We start from the raw sequence: 20,573 nt of genomic DNA, 5'->3' as shown, positions 1-20,573 counted from the left end.
GCCAGAGATTTTCCATGTTTGAGGTGACCAAATACTTATTTTCCACCCTAATTTACGAATAAATTCTTTACAAATCCTACCATGTGAATTCATGGATTTTTTTTTTCACATTCTGTCTCTCACAGTTGAAGTGTACCTCTGGTGCAAATTACTGACCTCTGTCATCATTTTAAGTGGGGGAACTTGCACAATCGGTGGCTGACTAAATACTTTTTTGCCCCACTGTATATATAATATATATAGGGCTGTCAGCGTTAATCGCGTTAAAGTGACGTTAACGCAGCATTTCTCCGTTAACGAGTTAACGCGGATCACCCTTTGCGTGGGGCTGGACGGCGTCAACACGTTAATCGAGCTAACCGTGCTATCGTGTTGACTCAAGGACAGCTTTTACAACAGGGCAATAGCCCTGATCAATGTAAATAGCTGACCTGACTGGATACCTCCCTGGACTTTTTAGGGGGAGTTTACAATGTTTAAAACGATAACAATAATATTTATATTTATAACAAGGTGCAATAATAATTAATGTGCAATAATAACAGTGTGCAATACACATACACTTATTCTTCTTTTTTATACTAAGTTAATATACTGTGTTGTGTTGTTTGTTACGTTGTGATGTGTCATATCGTGTCGTGTTGTGTTATATGTAGTGCCGACGTAGGACAGTTTTTCCAATTTCATTGTACTACTGTACTATGTATGACTGTGCAATGACAATAAAGAGTTATCTTATCTAATATGCATATGAAAATGTGCTAAATGTGTTTTCTGGATAGCAGCTCATGTGGCTACAGATCCAGTAACTCAGGACATCATCATTAAAATGGACATTTTAATAGTGGATTTAACGTAAACACATTTGATAAGCACTAAGTATACCAAGCTTCAGCATTTTTCAAATACCATAAATATACTAAGGATGTTCCATACATTCAATTTCCTAGCTACCTGAAAGAGACTAAATTAAAGGGAACAACTGAATTTCTAGAAGTGAAAAAACACTCAAGATTATGCACATTCTAGTGAGTGTCCATACAAATATTGCAATATAGCAAATAGTTTCTCAGATTCTTCAGCGGTTTCAAATGTCAATGACGATTAAAGGAATTCTCAGACATAATCTCAGATTACTCTGCCAAGTGTGGCTAGCGTCACCCTTGTTCTCTTGCCGTTTAATGTCTGCATGCCTTTGGGAAATGTGGTTTCATATTGATCAGCTGGTTATATGCTAGATTACTCTGACGGTGCTGTTCATTCTCTAGATCAAAATACTGCAGAATCACGCTGGCTCACAGGGCTGTCCGCTCTCTCCCTCTTTTGTCGTGCCACTTTTCTTGTTCACAACATCCTGTTACGCAGAGACAGGGGTGCTGCTGTACATGTTATTATTGTACAGCTGGTGTTGTGTAATGTGTTTACAGCAGGTGCTTTACATTAATATCAGTAATTAGTTTGGCTAATGTTTTGCCGACTGACGTGGCAAAATTTAATCTTTTAGCACAAATCCCTAACCAATAGAAAAATTGAAACACGTATCCATCAACTCAAGATCCGCTGCTCGGTTCTTCATCACCTCTGTCTCTGTGTTGTTCAGCACGAGCTCCAACTCCTCAGAGCCCCAGTCTTGTATAAAAAGTCTTTTCCATCCCAGCATTTACTGGGTATATGGCAAAACCTCTAGCACTGGCCTTAAAATTGTATTCAGTATTTCTAATAACAAACTAAAAAATTTGCGTGCCTGTTCACCCAGAAGGTTTTAACTGTCACATTTGTCTCTTACAGTAAGCTTCAAGTTTGTGTTAATTGTTTGTTTTCTGTCTTTTTTGTTGCAGTAGTTTAGATACCATAATTTTCTACCTGTGATCTTTATTTGTTGGATTGACTGAATGCATATGTCAGTAATCATTGCATCTCTTGTTTAAAGGTACTACAATAGTTTGATATATGTCTGCTTTTGCATGATAGGGGAAGGGGATACAAATAGGCTTGCAAAGCCCTTCATGGTTCACAGCTCCTCTTCCTTTCCTGAAATGAAACCTTTATGATCCTTGATCCTTGTCATTCTGTATAGCCTTTCAAATCTTGGGAGACATCTCTGTTTTGCTATCATCCATCCATCTATCCATCTTGCTCAAAAAAATTCATCAGTTTCCTTTTTTAATGCATTATAGCATGACCAGATCTTTTTGAAAACAGTAAGGTCCAGTGTTTCCCTAGTGTATAAAATATCTAGCCAACATTTCTTTTCTTAACTTGCATTGCCTGAGCCAAAAAGGTCACTCAGTCCTCAGTCCTACCAGTACGGCAAATTAAATGGTGAATATGATCCCATAGCTCGTATGCTTCCTGAACCATTGCTTTCCTTGTGATTGTCTACTCGTGCATTCTTTATCCTCAAGCACTTTTTTAGTTTGCCTCAGACTGTTTTGTTAAGTAATAGTCCCATGTCCTTTGCGATCACTATTCTTGTGTGGGTTTTTGTTAATGTGAAGCATTACAAGAAACATTTCACTATCATTTCTGAGTTGCGGTACACCCTTGGTAGAATTTGACAGAAACAATAGCAGGTTAATACAGAGGAAAATAATTCCCTTAAAGGAATTGATCTCGATCATTCATCGATTTTCCTGTTTATAATTTGTAGGACATAGAATAGGAGAGGGAATACATTTCTGTGGAACTACTCTAGATAAGGTAGGTAGGTAGGGTACATTTAAACAGATTTATTAAAAATTGTGCATGAATTAAAGTAATATGCTTGTCATTTAGCATGCTAGTGCTGTAAAAACCTGCTTTTACAGCAATATAGCAATCACAAAAACATGCTTACTTTAGTCATTGATATTTGAGGCCATGTCCACTCCACACTCTGCATGCAGCTGCATTGCTTTCATGTTGCGTCATTCTTATTAACCAACAGAGGCCCATGAATGTCTAAATGTTCATGTGCTGCCTGTTTGATCTCTCTCTTTCCAAATAAAGTCGTTTGAATCTCACTTTGTGGCATCAGACATGAGAGTTGATAGCAGTCAAGTCTAGCACTAAAAAGGTTGCTATCACCCACTCTGCTAGTGGGCCACCACAGATAACGGTAATCCCGAACAGACACTTTAGACAAGAGCCTTGGCTTTCGCAACATGGCCGGTGGACATGTCTAAAGAAGATCAAATGTACTTATCACGAACTGTATTGCGCATCAAAATGCGAGTCACGTATTTCACTGCTATCAAGTGTTTATTTTGTTCACCTCTCCACTAACCTCGGCTAGTTGAATAAGACTGACCAAACAAAGGCTGTGTTTGAAACTTTCAGCTGAGCAAACTTGAAAGATGTTCGGCCCGCATTTTTTCCAGATTAGCTGGTCAGTCAGGCTCACCTGCCAGAAGGACTCGCCTTAGTTTGACTCTCAGAAAAGGCAGAGGCTGGAGCTACACCTTGTCCTCAAGACGAAATTGCTTGCGCTGATGATTTGTTTACTCTTTGTTGCGCTTCATTATTCAGCAAGTTTAGACACTCACACAGTGTCTCGGCAGTGCGAGAAAGCTGCCATGCAATCTTTGTTCTTTTATCTGATTGTTACAATGAAGATGTTACAGTCTGTAATAGAGCTGCAGCTTTTAATTATTTTAGTAATCGTGCAATCTATCAATTATTCCATCAATTAATTGGATAAGAAATAACTGTCTCATGAATCAGCAATAATTAATATTCAAAAGTGAAAACATGTCTTTCAAAATAAACTGTTCATAGGTTTCCATTTTAGAAACTGCAGTGTGTTCATCTGTCAACCAAACGTATTGTATTTACCTGCCATGATAAAAGTGTACTTTTAATGTATGTATTTTTTACACAAAGTATTTCCTTAAGTGCAAAACTATCTAAATACACTGAAGTAAAGGTCAAAGGTCAAAGTCAAATAACATATGCAGTCTAAACTAAAGCCAAAAAAAAAAAAAAAAAAAGTAGGTTTACGGTCTTCCTCGAAGGCATTGGAGAATGTGGTGGCGGCAGTGAAGAGAAGTGAGCATATCAGCATTCTGAAGACTGCCCTGTGCTTTGATGCAAAGTCTTTGTGCTGCTGAAAACAAGACGTTATGATGGTGCAGACGTTAATTAATAGTGATAACTCTGTGTCCAACCTAACAACCTTCAGGTCAGTGGCTTAGCATTTTGCTGGCCAATCTTTTTTTTTTTTTTTTTAATGGATTGTGAAAAAGCTTTTATTTTTATATTTTTAAATATGAATGCAAATAATATAAATATATTATATATAAAAAAATACAAAATAAAGGGCGAGAACAGGTGCTTTTGATGATGATTTGCGAGTTCTACAGCAGTTGATGTCATTAACATGGTGGTAAAGGAGTGATTTAAAAGCTGGTTAAACGACTTGACATGCCAGGTAGAAAATGTATTTGTTTGTCTCACTAATGTGCAGCTCCTGCAGTTACTGAAGTTACAGTAGTTTTTGCTAAAGTGTTAAACAGTTGTATTATTTTTTTCCTTAGAATTTCCCAAGAGAGTGCAGCCTAGGCTACTGTTTTGCTTATATTTTACTTATGCTGTGTCACTGCTATTGCATTGTAATGCTGCTGGTACCTGGTAGCAGTACATTCACACTCGAATAGGTAGCTTGTCATCAATGACAGTAGCTCCTTGTAAAAGGAGGATGGAAAGTGCCCTTCATTTTGTTTGCATCTGGCAGGCAGCAGTATTTATTACTGTAACCACTGATGAAACATTGTTCAGTCGTTTTCTTTTAATGTCATCATAAATCATATAACTTCAAGGCCATATTGCCCACCTGTAATATACACAGTGTGGCTGAATAAAAGGCATGTTTATGGAGCCACAGTGAGTTGGTGTGCATGTGATGTACTAAATGTAATTTCAATCCATTTGATACTTTTGACCTTTTAAGTAACATGTTACATTCTAGATGTGCTAGAAGAAAAGTTCATCTTCTCGTAACCATCCATATTTTGTTAAAATCAGCATTGCCATCCAGAGAGCCACGCTGCTACCTTGCCTACTAAATCTTGATGCTAAAGCTTAAAAGAAGGGTAAATGTTCATTATTTGTGCTTAATTCACTGGTTATACCAGACGGTTCAATAGCATCCTCTAATCTCTGATCCGCTTAGATAAAGGTTAAATCTCACTTCAGATGTTTCTCATGCACATTTCCTTTTGAAACCTTTTATTTGGAACAGCAAAGAAGCAAATTACTGCTTTGTTGAAGAGATAAAGAGTAGTATGTGTAGACTGTGTTCCAGATGAGATCAGTATCAGAAGAGGGGAAGTACCAAAGCCAGCTTGACGAGCGAGTTTGTGTAGCAAGTTCAGGTCAAGGCAAGCAACCGAGCCACTGTGAGAATGTCCCCCACACAGTTTGCCGCCACCTTCTCAAGCATATTTGGGGATCCTCAGATGACAGGCGGCACAAATTGGCACTCTCTGATTCATCTAGGATAGGAGAGTGATCATTCTGGACGATTAAAGAGGTTTATTCACTCTGTGTAAATGTTGATGCCAGCCCTGGCCAAGTTTCACCTGGCTCATCTCTCACATTTCCATAACATTCTTTCATTTCTCAATGAGATAGGACAGTCCAGGCTGTATCCACATGCAAAACCCACATAGGCCTATCATGGGAAGAGGATTACAAAGAGAGGGCAACAGTAACACTGACCTTTTTCCTGTACAGTTTGCCTTCACAGGTATGCACACACACACACTTAAGGGCACATTTATTAAGTTATTGGACGGATAAGTTTAATTACTTCAAATGAATGGAGCCAAAAGCTACTTTAAAGCTTTTAAAGCGTCCCTAAATAAATGTTGACACTTACCAGCTACCATTATCATCTAGAGATATACCCATATTTTCAGGTGTTTTGGTTTAACATTTAGTTTTTAATTTTGGGATTCTGGTTTTTGTTTTTGTGTTTTTTAAACTCTAAATGTATACAATCTCACCTTTGGTGCTGGACATCTTGCTCAATATACTTCAGTTCATCTCACTGTTGCCTTGTTAACTTTGTAGCTAGATGTACTGACTGTTCATATCCCTTTAATAACTTTTTTTAACAAAACCTGCCTAGCAACAACTCCACAAGATTTTGCTCTCCTGCCTCAGACATTTTCTCTCTGCAGCACTCTGTACAGGGAGTGGCAGAGAAACGGGCAGTATCACCTGTGAATGAGCTGTCGGCACATGTGCAGTGTTTTGGTGGTTGTTGGAGGAGACTGTGCCGTGTAAGAAAGACTCTGTCACCCTATTCTCTTGCAGGGATTTTCCATAGTCTCTGCCATAGTCTGTAACATGGAGTATGAGTATAATATTTTTCAGACAACAAAAAGAGGTAATAAAAATCAGGATCATTAAAAATAAATGCCTCTAATTAAGCTGAAAGACTCGCGTCCTACTCAAACCATGTCAGCAATCACCAATTCCTCCACCCGCTGGCTGAAGCTTGGGATATTCACTGATTGGTACTGACGTGCTTTGGGCACTCTGATGATGGCCTCAGGGTTTAGCTATGATGCCTTTGATCGGACAACATAATGACTGAGAGCATCATTAAGTGGCAAAGCGACACAATTTCAGTCATTGATTACTTTGTCTTCATTGCCTGTGCTCCTATAAAATGAACCCTTTGGGAGAACCAATGAAACTGAGTCCATCTAAAGTTATAGAAGCTGTAGTTTGCCAGGGCGTGCATTTTTCTGCGTCTGTCATTTTCAAACTTCAGAACTGTACTTTTGCTTTATTTTATACATGAAAGAGATTAGCTGATAATGCTTTTTCTGGCACTAAAATTACCACAGTTTACACATAGTTAAAATGTGCCAAGTCTCAATTTTAGAAGTTTGAATGGGGGATTTAGAGGAAAATAGAAAAGCAGTATGTGTAGATTTATTATTTCTTATCAGATGTCATTATGCCCCAGATTTTGGGTTATGTTGCCATTCTTTCAGAGATTTGCGGAGCTGTGAATTAAGAAAGGCTACTGGTCAACTCATTTATAAAGTGTGAACAATTGTTACCCATTTTGGCTTTCAGTCTGCAGATTTCCATCTATTCTGGGTATGTGTTGAGGCCACATTGTCATTTTACCTAAGCACCCACACTAGACCACAATGTTTTCTATGGGGAAATTAGCTGCGTCTGCTATTTCCCTGCAATTGTTTCTGTGGTCAGTGTCAGTTGTACACAAAGGGAGGAGACATTATGGCTGTTGTTTCCAGTAATATTGTTTTATGACAAAACAGGGAGGCTGAACAGAGATCTGGACATCCCAGTTCTGCATGAGATGTAGCACCATTACAGGTTTATCTTTGTAGTTACCTAACGAGAGCAGAAGTGCACAGGAAGTCTGAACTTCTATTGAATAAAAGAATGGCCGCTGTATTCAGGAAGCCTTCCTTTGTGGTGCATGCTTTATCTCTATCTACTTTTTACTGCAAACACCATAGAAAACTATTTTCCTTTTTGTACAAAAATATGAAACTTTTACATGTCTTCTGCTGACCAGGTTATGCTAACTTCATCAACAAGGGAGAAATTCCTCTTTTGGTTCTGTTCATTTGTGAATCCCAAATAAAATGCAGTGTTATTTATGGCCAGTATTTGCTCTTATGTCTTCAGCCTTTATAGTGCATACACATGTGCCTCTGAGGGACAAACACTGGATACTGTCTCTTTGACTGTAATCATTCTCACTTTAGTGTTGGAGCTGTAATATATATTTGTCTTCATGTTCATTGTGATGACCTTTGCCTGTTATTTTCTCAGGGCTCCTCTACTTCTATACATTATAAAATGCTGCATCCACTTCCACTTCTTAAATAATTGCCGATAACTGCAAATACTGACCTCTGTTCTCCATTTATTTTTATTTAAGCCTATTGATGTCACAGGGGAGATGCCTTAGCCTCTTGCTTTAATTTCTTTGTTTTTTTCTTTTTGACCTGAACCCTTCAAACTTGAATGTCTCAGTCGCGTGGGTGGCTGTAGGATATGTTAATTCAACTCCATGCAGATGATGCCATTATTATCCACCACAGAATGCCATGATCCATGATTTCCTTATTCATTAAACCTCCCCCACACAGATTGCATCTGTCCAGTCTGGCATGGGGATCACACTTAACCCATTTGAGGAAAATCTACTGAATGCAGACCCCCTGCTTCTTTTTTTTTTTTTTTTTTTTTTTTGTCCAGAGAAGACAATCGCACAATGACATGACCCCATTTAGTGATGCATCGCTGCCCAAGAAGTATTTTCCTCCTTCAAGTTCACCACCTCACATTAAACATTTTCTCAAGAAAGCCCCTTTCTCCTGTAGTTCAGCTTTTTTCCCACCAACATCTGTTGATTGGAAATCGTTCCAGTCACCAATCCTGCAAAACAGCTGTGAGGCTTTACTTATTACTCCTCTAATTAGTCCGTGTTTCACTTATCACAAAGTGCAGCAATTAAATTATTGTGACAGCTTCCTAATTAAGGATTATTTTTCTCAAATTTTCTGCTTAATTGTTTGGTTTCTGGTGTACATTTTCAATTTCCTTTTTAAGCCCAAGTTGTGCAGATTGTTTGAAAAGTTTAGTTTGAGTCACCAGCAGCCTAACAGCCAGAGATATTTACATATGTACTAAACTTTGTATTTGTATTTGAGAGGCCACAGCTAGAGGGCTTTCATGGCTGTTCCTTAATTCTGTAATTTATGATTAATCTAGTAATTGTTTCAGACTTAAGGCAATGTCTGACATCATTTTAAATGTCAGTATTATGGCCTTGCTTCTAAAATCTGTATATTTTAATGCATATATTAAGTATATACTAATCCAAAGATTATCAAAAACTAGATTGATGGGAAGATCAGACTAGGTAGCCAATCCGAGGATGCTTATCTTACCTGCAGACTTGTACAATATCTGAGGCAATGTGCTAAAAGCTTGGCACCGAAGTTGTCTGTTTATGCACAGTCGAATAACACAGCATTTGCATTTATCCACAAGCATGCTGTGCTAAAATGAAATTACTATTTTTGTACATCTTCCTCTGTTTAAATATTCCAGACCTCCCATCAGCAACTGGCTGATGGGAGGCCTGTAACCTGTTTGTCATTTGTTGATTATAATGAACAAGATTTTTAAAATGCAGTTTGCTTTGAGAAGACGACACCTGCTTTGTGCAGGATTTTGGTTTTGATAAGCAGGAGACTGGTATCAGCAGGGAGGGGGCCTGTTAATGCTTTACCAACTGGCAGAAGGAGAGTGACAAAGGAGGCCACGGACCATTCAAAGGCCACCGTGCAACCCTGCTCGCATACCAAGCACTCCAATGTGCAGTGTAAAGGTTGGGCCGGCCGATAGCATCGAGAGAGCCTTTCTCATGAGAGCCACCTTAAACACACACACACACACACACACACACACACACACACACACACACACACACACACACACACACACACAGCTCCTAACCGCTTTGTCTCATGCACCCTGACGTCCACTGATTTGAAATCTTTTGTGTTGGTATTGCTGTGGTGTCCTAGTGTCTGTAATGCTTAGATTAGCCAAGTCCCAGTATACCTTGTATAAAACAATAAATCATGTGTCATACAGTACCCTTTAGGCACATTACAATGCAAAATAAGCCTCAAGATGTAACTCGGATTGTGCTAGATTTTTACCAGGCATCTCTTCTTTGCCAGCTTTAAAATTCCCACCTGTGCTAGGTCACTCTGTAATTACAGGTGTAAGCCAGGAGAGTCTGAAAGGCTGCCAGATCTCAGTGCACAGTCACCTGTGAATAGAGCCCATCTCATGACCCTTCATTGTCTCCGCAGTTTCGATGATCTGAAGCTGATGTCGTATGAGGTCAAGTGTTGCAAATGTTGGATACCACTTGAAACGAATGGTGTAGTACAAACTCTGCACCGAGTGTCAAAAACCTTTTTGTAGGAGAAAATGTTGAGAAATCAGAAAGGATTGTCGTGTATGACCAGTCATGTTGTCCAAATTACTCAAACAAATGCATTTGAATGTGTTTATTGTGAACGGCTAAGCAGAGGAGCATCATTGGTTTGTTTACTTGGTTCGGTGTTCCAGTGAGCAGAAATCTCACTGGAACATTGAATGTGTTTTGACAGATTATCTTTACCTGCTCAAACTAAAGCTCCCATTTTAAGGTTGTGGATTTTCCCATCTCTAATCATAGTTGTAAAGCTATCAGCAGTACATAGTGTTTGTAACTGGACAGGTGCAGTTGGCTATTATCTGCCATCCTGAAATGCAAATACTGTCCTGCAGGAAGCAGGTGCAGCAGATATAGATCCATTCACATATTGCCTGATTGGTTTTAATGGCTGACTGTTTTCTGTCATGTGATCTGTTGACAGTCATTTTAATGCAGCAGTCCGGTGCAGAAGCCTATATAGAGCCAAAGCACGTGGGAAAGAATATGTTAAATTCCTGTAAAAATCCAAATTACTCAATGGCAATACTGGGCATCGGCTTTGGCAGAGGTGTGCGGTCTGAGTGCCTAGTGAGAATTGAACTGTTGCTGGCCAATATTTAGCTAATTTGTTTGTCTTTTATAATGTATACCTTTGGGTATTACTACTATATCAATCACTTGGGTCACTTTTTCTAGGCAGAAATAGCCAATTAAGCTCTCAACGTTTAGGTTTTCTCACATGACAGTGAAATACATGTTGGATTTGTGCTGGGAGTGGAATAAAACGATAGATTAAAGGAAGCAAGGCAAATTGTCACGGGCCAGCTTTTGCACTTTCTGATATTTTAAAATATTAGAATAACCTAAAAATAGCCAGATCATTCACAGCGCTAATATTTAATAAACAGATATTTTGTTACGTTTAATTTAAAATGAAAAATAAAATAAAAATCCCCATTTTTAGTGATGAGAAGTGAGCGGTGTAGTGAGAGGACTTTGACTTTCCATCAGTGCGTAATAAATGTAATCTTCAGTATAATTTGACGCAGAGGATGGCTCCTGTGTGTTTTTGGAGCTTGCAACAAGTGTGTGTGCGTTTGGCGGGGGGTTCCGCCTTTGATGCGACGAGTGAAGACAAGTCCGTATCCCACCTGGTCTCTGTGTGTGTGCTGCATGTCGCCTGCTACGCATATGTCCCCGGGTGCTCCGCTCGCGGACGGATGCGCTGCGCACAGTGTTGAATGCTGGACTGCACCATTCCTGTCGTCTCCAGCGGGGAGGCTGTAATCCGATCCCGTTCGTAGGAGCCGTCGTGCAGCCTGCGAAGAGGAAGAGGGCACTGCTCTGTGCTCTGACGCTTCTCTTCCTGCACTCCTCCCCCTTTCTGCCGAGTATCACCCTCTTTCTCCCCCTCATCTGTTCACTCCCTGCTCGGCGGCGCACAAGCCTCCGGAATCGTCGCAGTGCATTGTTCACCCATCGACCTAGCCCCTTCAAGTCGACGTGATACGACGGAGCTTTCCCCCCTCTTTCTTTCATCTACTACTTCTTTTTTTTCTTTTCCCCTGCTCATGTCTTTACCGGTGGAATCTACTGCATGCACGCCAGTCCGGTGACGTGCCCGAGCATGTTCACATCAGAGCCAGCGTCGGATTTACCTGAGAGTACACTGCCCTCACACTGTCAGAGCGATCTCGCCGCCGCGCACGCAGATTTGGACTTCACCGATTGTCACTGAGAAGCAAAGGAAAAAAGGGGGGGAAACACACCGGATTACAAGGATGGGGTTCTACGGCACTTTAAAGATGATTTTCTACAAAGTGAGTAGGATTTCTTCTCGTATTATCCGCCGTGTCACCTCCGGCACATCCTCATCTTCTCTCCGTGTGTTTGGCTCGCTCTGTCGCCCACATTATCTTTGACGCGCCTCTCGCGGCAGATCGTACGGCCACTGCGGAGGATGGACAGCATTGTAGCAGACCCCCAGAGATGCCTCTTTAATTGCCCAGGCCGTAATGTTGTGTTAGCGTTGCGTTAAAATCTTTTAATACGCTACTAAGCCGTTTGACGTCCTTTCCGTCATAGTAACTTCGGCTGTGTAAATAAACGCCGCCACCGCCGCGGTTCCGGGTGACATTCATCGCGTTGGTGAATTTGTTGTTGCTTTGGGGGTGCTTAATTCTGCAATCCCCGATAAAAATGTGCTTATAATTAGGCGTTATACACTCCTGAATGGAACGAAGCCCCCATTTTATTTTATTTTTTTTAATGTATTTCCCCCCTTACCTCCCATCAGTGTTGGTAAGATGCTCTGCACCTGTACATCAACTGTGGGTCCTCCCTTTCACAGACCCTAGTAGGTGCTTAAGCAATTACACATTTTACGTAATACAGCGCTGATGGAGCACCATGTATGCTTAGGTACATTCAGAAATAAGGGCTTCAAGCTCAGACGCCCAGGTTCCCCTGCAGTCCTGCCCAGTTTGCAGGGTTGTTATGATTGTACATTATGCAGCAGTGGCTATCTCCCACTGACCAAAGTAACTGCTTGAGATGCATGCATGCATCAGTCTGCCTGCATTTGCCTGTTGGAGTAGCCAATTCCCTGACACTGCACTTGCCTCAGGCTCCAACTATAGATAATGGGTCACTGTGTCAGACAGCATGAGGTAGAATATCCTCAAGGATGTTGGGTGTATTATGCTGGATTGCAGCCATAAAAATCGTCCTGTCTTAGCTGGAAAATGCAGAGTACAAACAAACGCGGGAAAACAACAAAAAAAAGCATGAAAGAGAATTTATAATTCAGACAATGTAAACAAATTCGTTAATCGTGTATAATTTTAAAACGCGGTTCAAAATATCCCTTGGGGTGGGGGATTTTTATCCAGTTAATCCTAATAATTGCACGAGAGTCTTGTTAATAGATGAATAGCGCTTCATTGATTTGAATGTTCATGCTCATTTGTATTCTCCATCCATTTTAAGGATGTACTCATTCTCAGATGTATCAGGATTTTCAAGTCATCCTGCAGAGCGCAAATATATTAGTGCTGCTTGCGGGGCTCGTAGTAGCAGACTCTCATTTTTGAGGATGAATTCAAACCCGTGTTTCTGATTTGATTGCAGTTTTGGTCCTGGAAAAACTCCTTCAACTAGCTCTCAGATCCCAAGCGTTTCTGTGCCTCAAATAATGCTGATTGAAATGAGGAGAAACTCTTTGACGAGTGCTTGAAAACACAATTTGAAAAATGAGAAAAGCCTTTTCTCGTGACTGATGCTGCAGGATGTAGTCGCCGTTAAAATGAATCAACACATTATGTAAGAATGATCGCTGTCTTTAAAATATCATTAACTCTCTGCATATCCATCTGTCGTGCTTTTGGCCAGATAGGGACGTGGGGGTGGGGGGGAAGCCAGAGGAAGGAGGGGGACGGCTGATTGGTGGTGATTTACAAACACTGTGTTCTCTGGTTACCTTTTCCCAGGCTGAAGCTGCAGAACAGGCTGGTTACACATTATTTTTTCATGCCCGCATTTAGTTTGAGGTTTTCTTACATGTGTGTGCACACACTCAAAGCCAGCCAGCACTCCCCTCTCTTCTCTCACACTCTGAATCACACACACAAAAAACATACGCGCGCGCACACACATACACACCCTCTGCATGCATTCACACACCCAGGCTCTCCTTGGCTACTGAACTGCCATTGCAGTGAGATCACCACTTTAGGAACAAGGCAGCCAGGTTTAAGAGCCCAGTCTTAACAATCCTGAATATCTTATAAACCCCTTTTTATATTATTCAGCAATCACACAAGCAAAAAATGTAGACAAAGGAAACACAAGCGATGTACCTGCCTAGCTTGGACTACATTTGCATTCTTGTTGCCAAATTTTCGAGTTTCTTTTCTGTACCTCCCCCTCATGAATTACTTCAGGTTTTTATGGTTCCTCCCTATGAGCTTTCAGCGGCTTCACGCATGAGCTGAGTTGTGAGGAAAGAATCACAAATCATTGGTCAGATCACAGTGTGGTCTCCAGCAGGCACCTTACCTGCAGTGCACATTGATGTGCTAATCATGCGCATGTGTTGTATAAGCTCAGACTTTGGTTGCCTGTCGGAAGTTTCAAGGCACAGAGTCTGTAAAGATTCAAAACTAAGGTAGGAATCCGTATCGATCAGAAGTCCATGGCTGCCAGTGCAGATGTGCTGCCGGTGCAGATGTGCTGCTCGTTATTCAGCATTTCTCTAGTCGTGGGCAAATGTTGCTTCCACATATTCTTTTTTTCTTCTTCTTCTTTTTTCTTTTTTTTGTGTGTGTGTCACTGTTCTCAACATTCACATGAGCAACCCTCACATTTAAAACACAGTGAAAACACACACACACACACACACACACACACACACACACACACACACACACACTAAATTATAGTGATAAACAAAAAAACACACATCTTTGAAGAGAAGCATGTAATCATTCCACTGTAGCGCCAGACAGTATGGAGTCAAATGTCCAGTGGTGTTTTCCTGTGTCGCATATGAACTACAATAATACACCAAAAAAAATGCATTGTTTGTGTCAAAGGGGGGAAAAGTTAAATTTACATTTGGTTTCTGGCTTCTACGCATAATCATCCGATTATACAGTCGCAGAAGCGTTCAAGGAGCAAACTTTCAGGTTGTGTGTTTGGAGCACAACAGGCTGGACTGTAACTGTAAACAAACTGTTGCCAAATACCTTTGACCCTAAACTGCTGCGCCACGAGTACTATAATCTTGTGAGAAAATCATTGATGTTAGAACTGCAGTGATGAGTTCAATAGTAGGGTTAGGAGATGGATTGCCGTTTTTACTTCATAAGAAAACAATCACCCCACACCTGTCATTTGTTTCAATTTCAGGGTTTGTTTTGTTTTTTAATACTTTTGGATGGCTGAGTGAACAAAACACACATTAGCATTTGGCTCCGACATCTTTACACCCATCAGATCCCTGACAAATATTCAGGGATGGGTTTTGGATGTGTTTCAGCCACATGCTGAACAAATACCTTTTCAGAAGTTAGAATTTATGACCTTTTAAATGAAGTCTCTTGTGCTTGGCCTTGCAGTTTTTTGTTTAGTTTTTTTTTCTTCCTTTTTTAAGCATTACCATTCGCCAGTGTTGACCTAACATGACCCCCTAACCCTGAGCTGTACCTTGAGATTTTAACAGTACTATAACTCTTAGCTGCTCCGCTTATCTTTCTGGTGCTTCAATTGTCAATACTTTATTGGAGATGACTCAAATTAAGAACAAGATATTGTGCATTAGTATATAATATAACTATTTCCCCCCATAACGACGATGAGTTGACGCCCCAGTTAATATCAATATAGATGTAGTTTGACGACCATTACAATGTGTTACATGTTTTCCAAGGGTAGCTCTAGTAGGCTGTATAGGCAGAGATCACATCACTAACCTCCAACTGAATCCCCTCGCCTGAATGTGATGGATTTTCACTAAATGTTTCGACAGGCTGTTTGTGTTTCTGCCTTTACAAGAAAAAGTTCTGCTGCATTTGTGGCAACAAGCACCATCAGCGAAGTGCGGCCACACTTTTGAGTTTGATTCTCCCCACCTTCCACACAAAGATCAGGGTCTGTGTATGGATGGGTGAGACGGAGCTGCACCCACTCTTTGCGTGCAGGCTCTCAGGAAGATACAGAGAACCCTCTTCTGCATGGGAGCTAGTATGACTGCATCAAGTCTTAGTCAGTAATGCAACTGGTCAGGTAAAATTTATAACATAACTTTTGCACCAATAATATATTTGAAAGCCGTACTGATGACAACGGGGCGAGAAAATAATAAGCTTATAAACTGATAATGAAAATACTTGTTTCTTGCAGATTTGATGCATAATTAAAGTGCATTTTGATATATATATATTTTTTTTTTACGTCGTACTTTTGCTGATATTACAAAGGAGCTGGGCTACAAGGATAAGGATCGGAAAAGGATTTGGTTTTGAATCCATGGGTTTACTTTTAAATCTCCAAAAGCCTTCACTGAAATATGAAATATATTTAAATATTAAAAAGAACAAGGCCAGGCTGTTAGATTGTATATTGTTTTGGCCAGACACTAAAAATCAGTGTTCATTTATTCAGCTAGATTGTTTATTCATGAGGGACTGGAGATGAGATGGTGATCACTTGCATGTGTGTTGAGAAGCCTTGCCAAAGAAAGTGGCAGGCATGGGATGAGGAAAATTGGCTTGCCCGGGCCTCTACACAGGCTCCTTTGTTTGCACGGTAGGGTAGGTGGTAACAGGGACTGGGTGGTGTTGCGTACGTGGAGGTGATGGAGAATAATAAAGAACTGACTTGCTTGTTTTTTTTCCTTTTCCTTCTGAATTATTGGCGCATTTCAAAGAATAAACCCTAATACCTGCTTGAGGAACTTGTTATACTTTGTGGTTATTTTGTGCGTACAGGCATGCTTTATCCTTTGAGTTTGGGTGTGAGTGCGGTTACCTATTATTGCATATTATTGGATTTCTGGTTGCTCAGTTCTCTCAATCAAAATTAAACACAGCACAGAAAAACACCTTTTCTGTGATGTGCCATCTCAGAGTGTATGCTGAGCTGTGTCACGGACAGATTGGTCATGTCTCTGTGCTTTGTTATGGCACATGTTAATTATTGAATCTCCAGCCCATGCATAAAAGTTTAATTTTTCCATTTGCATTAAACTTTTGCAAGACTGTGCTGTCTGTATTTTAATATGCAAAAATTCAGACGTTATGCTAACAAAGTCTGTAACTTGCAGGAATAATTTTCTGCTTCCAGCACAGTTTAAAAAAAAAAAAAGCTCCCTGACCCGTGTCCCTTCTTGATTTTCTTTTCAAGCGCTAATGTCTTAGAACTAAATTGGTTTAGATTTTGTTTCTAAAAGAAAGTTACCAGAATGGAGTTGAATTTATGTCCAAAAGGTTGCCTCTAGCTTTTAAATACAAAATTTCCCACTTTTGTGCTTTCACTGTTACTAAGGTTTTTGTTTCTCCCCTTGTTCTTCCTCAGATGAAGAGAAAGTTGGACCATGGTCCCGAGGTCCGATCTTTCCCTTCAGGAAAAAAGCCCTGCAAAGGTCCAGAGTATCCGAGGTAAGAGAGCTTTTTCTCTCATAAGGCACCCCAGCTATCCACAGACTCATTTTCCCTTGTATTTTTGTTTATCATCTTAGGATCAAAAAGATTATGGTAGAAAATAATAAAGTAAAAATTCTTCCTCCATTGTTTTCATGCTGAACATGTTATAATTGGGACTACCAAGGCAAGCAGTAAAAAATGCCAGGAGGCATAAACAAAGGTTTGCATTGTATATGTGTAAACAGAGGGATGCTCCCTCTTCCATTCTGTCTGCACCATCCAGCCAGCCAGTGGTCCCAGATGTTTCTCTTACCCTGAATATTTAATGCCCGTGTTCACATGTAGCTCCATTAAAATTCAAACTGAACACAGCCACTTAACTGTAAATGTTGCTATGTAACTCGCTCCGTCTCAGCTTCCTCTCCCATTAAAAATGAATCAATAATGAAATCGACCCCCAGCTTCCCATTTTGCTGTCAGCAAGCAGAATGTGAGGCATCGAGGGTGCCCAGTGGATGGCTTCTGCTGCTGCCCTTACATTACAAGGCTACATAGGTACACTTTGAAGTCCTGTGCTGCCTTCCGCATCCAGATACAGCAGGAGACTCTGGGCCTGAATAGAAATATGTGGGACTGTGCACACTTTGAAGTCTGAGTTAGAAATAACACTTGCCATTTTATTAAGTATACATAGCGAGAACAAATGCTCCTCTGCAATAAATCCCGTCTCCGTGAAGGTTGTATTGATCAGTTTTTGTTGAAATGGTTTTAAAGAGGTGTTGATTCATTGTAATGCACATTCTGGAGGTTGTAGCTTGTGCTGCTGAATGGTGATGAATTGCATTGCATTATACAGCGAGGCCTTGTGTTAATCAGTCGGCACTAATTCAGTCAGACAAGGTGGATATTTATTTTATTTTATTTTTTAAATTGCAATGCTTTTGTGAAGAGTAACTTTTTCTTACTGCAAATAATTATTTTTTTCTGGAAGTAATTACGATGTGATAAAGATGTACTTGTAGAGTTGTTGATTAGCTTGAAAATAATAATCATTTTTAAAGTAAATGTCAGTTTAATTGATTTAACCTATGACTTCCCAATAATAACTAAGAACGGATTTAATTAAGAAAATTGCACTAAAGTAAAAAAAAATAAAAAATTAAAATTTGCCTGCAAAATAAAAGCTTGGGCTTGATTGCTGTCATAATTGTCAGAGATAACACAAAAGATGAAAGTTGAATGTAAAAAGGTTTCGTTTTGTTTGTTTTTTTGTCCATGCCTGATTTGATTTAGCAGAGTTTGCAGCAAAGCTTATTTAAAAAGCCCCTTCATAATGGGCTTCCTGTTATTCTCATTAAGAATATGCTGGGATGTGTAATATTTACATGTGTTTTTCTTAATTGCAGTGACAGCAGTGCTTTTACAGCCTCCACACCCCTACTTAGACTGCAATTTAGTTACGCTATTTGTCTTTAAAGGTCTCATATCAGCATTGGTCTTCAAGATGCTTTGTTTCCTCCCTTTTAAAATTACAGCCCGACGGGAATTGTCCCATGTCCGGCCACACCCACCACATTTGGCCACATCAGAACAGCCAATGGTCAGGGGCAACAGAGACGACGTATCACCTCAATCCAGCCACCCACGGGTCTCCAGGAATGGCTCCGAACATTTCAGGTGAGCGCTCTGGAGTCTTTTTCTTTTTCTTTCTTTTTCCCCACTCTTGGGCGATTCTGAACCCTCGAGGAAAAGCTCATCACAAAGCAGATGTTGCGTCCAATCAATGTTCACTTAGTCTCCGAGATAATTGCTGCCTTGTTGTTGTGGCCCAGCACATTACCATAGGCACTGTAGCGTGGAATTGGGATTAGCCGTACCTGTTCAGACTGAAAAGCAGAGTTATAAGATCACATTAGTCTACTCTACACTTTTTATTTAACCTTTATTTAACCAGGAACTCCCGCTGGGATTAAAATCCTTTTAAAGGAAGTCATGGCCTGTGCTTTTCTTCTTCTTTTTTTTCCCTCTGCGATCCTCTGAAATGGAGACGTTACTTCAGTGTGAATGTCTTCCATGAGCAAAGTTGGCATAAAAACTTTTGTCCTCTTTTTAGCCACTTAAGTAATTAACTGTCATTTACTCTAGAGACTAGCAAAGACATGATGTAATATTATAGTTTACCCCCTATTTATGGTAAATTTCCTATGTTATCATTCTCTGATGGATACAACCTAATAGAGTCATTTCTTTCATGTTAAACTGAAGCGCTAATGACTTCAAGGAAATAGTATGTCATTTAAACATATTAGCCTGGATTGGGCCTCTCTGATTTTCTATATAATGGGTTGCCATGGATTTCATTACCTAAGAGAGTTTAAACCTATTATCTTTGAACAGCAGGGTGAACCCGTGACACCTTGGTGTTTGTTTTACATATATTAGTCCTCAGGCCAGAACATCAGTCTGCTCTCTTTAATCGTACAGCTGAAGCTACAGGGGGATAAACCTCAAGTTCACATTCTGTACATTCCCCAGTCCAGTCCAAGCCTGCATGTAGCTCCCGTTAGTGAGAAACACCTCTTACATACGTGCACCATCACCGACACCTCGCATATCACATCCCAGGATTAGTTGGAGATTTTTAGAAATGGGCTTATTTCTCCTTTTTGTCGAGTTAAATGAGGAATCTGCTGCCACTCGTGTCTTTAGATGAAATGTAAAGATACAACAAGTGGCTACTTACATTAGCTTTGCAGAAAGAGTGGCAACAAAGGGAAACTCTTAAGATGACTGTGTTAAAGGTAACAAAATCCACCTAATGTCTAAAGCTTATTCATTAGCATATCTCCGTTGTTTAATTTGTACTCGAGCAGAAGTGTAAAAACAATGGGCCTCAGTCTTAATTGTCATTGTCATTAGAACTGGTGTAAAAGATCACATGATTGCCTCTTTAGTCTTTATAGCTTGTAGACATCCTCCTTGTTGTAATCTGTTTTGTTCACAGTTGTTGTTTTTTAAAGAAAGTTTAGTTTGAGGGGCTGTATGAGAAGCTTGGACTGTTTTTTGAGTCGTCCGGGGGTTTGTGTTGCCCAGGTCTGGTCTACGGACACTTTGTCAAGCTTAAATTAGAAAAAAGCATCTTTGAAAAACACTGCAGGCTGTAGTTTGAAAGTTTACTGGACAAAAAGGTTCTCAGCACTGGTTGGGAACTGTGGAGCTCTGGTGTTCAGGTTTCTGTGGGAGTGCAAATTATCAGTTGTGAAAACACATAAGTAGCTGTTGCACAGCCCCCTCCCTCCCTCTGTCAGGGAGGGGGTCTCTTAACTGCCTGATTAGCTTTAGAACCAACACCTCTGGCTAAAGCTTTTAGCTGCCAAATTACAGGTGGTTTGCGTATGCCAGATTTTCCACCCTGCCTCGTAGCCTGTAATCATTGTCTGGATTTCAGTGCTCCACAG

The 20,573-nt window shown here is 40.2% G+C and overlaps 1 protein-coding gene across 5 annotated transcripts in view; it reads left to right on the top strand.

The window, feature by feature from the left end:
• fbxw7 (F-box and WD repeat domain containing 7) overlaps positions 1-20,573 on the top strand; it is a 133,151-nt gene that overhangs the window by 92,341 nt on the left and 20,237 nt on the right. For all 5 annotated transcript variants that reach the window (XM_080302492.1, XM_080302494.1, XM_080302491.1 and 2 more), the window contains 2 exons: positions 17,048-17,130; positions 18,651-18,792. In XM_080302492.1, the coding sequence (XP_080158618.1) occupies positions 17,048-17,130; positions 18,651-18,792 (225 nt within the window). The remainder of the gene's footprint in view (positions 1-17,047; positions 17,131-18,650; positions 18,793-20,573) is intronic.

The sequence above is a fragment of the Astatotilapia calliptera genome, chromosome 6, assembly GCF_964374335.1.
Source record: "Astatotilapia calliptera chromosome 6, fAstCal68.1, whole genome shotgun sequence".
In the NCBI taxonomy this organism is placed as follows: Eukaryota; Metazoa; Chordata; class Actinopteri; order Cichliformes; family Cichlidae; genus Astatotilapia; species Astatotilapia calliptera.
Note: the sequence above shows the minus strand (reverse complement) of the source record. Positions and strands in the feature narration are given on the sequence as shown.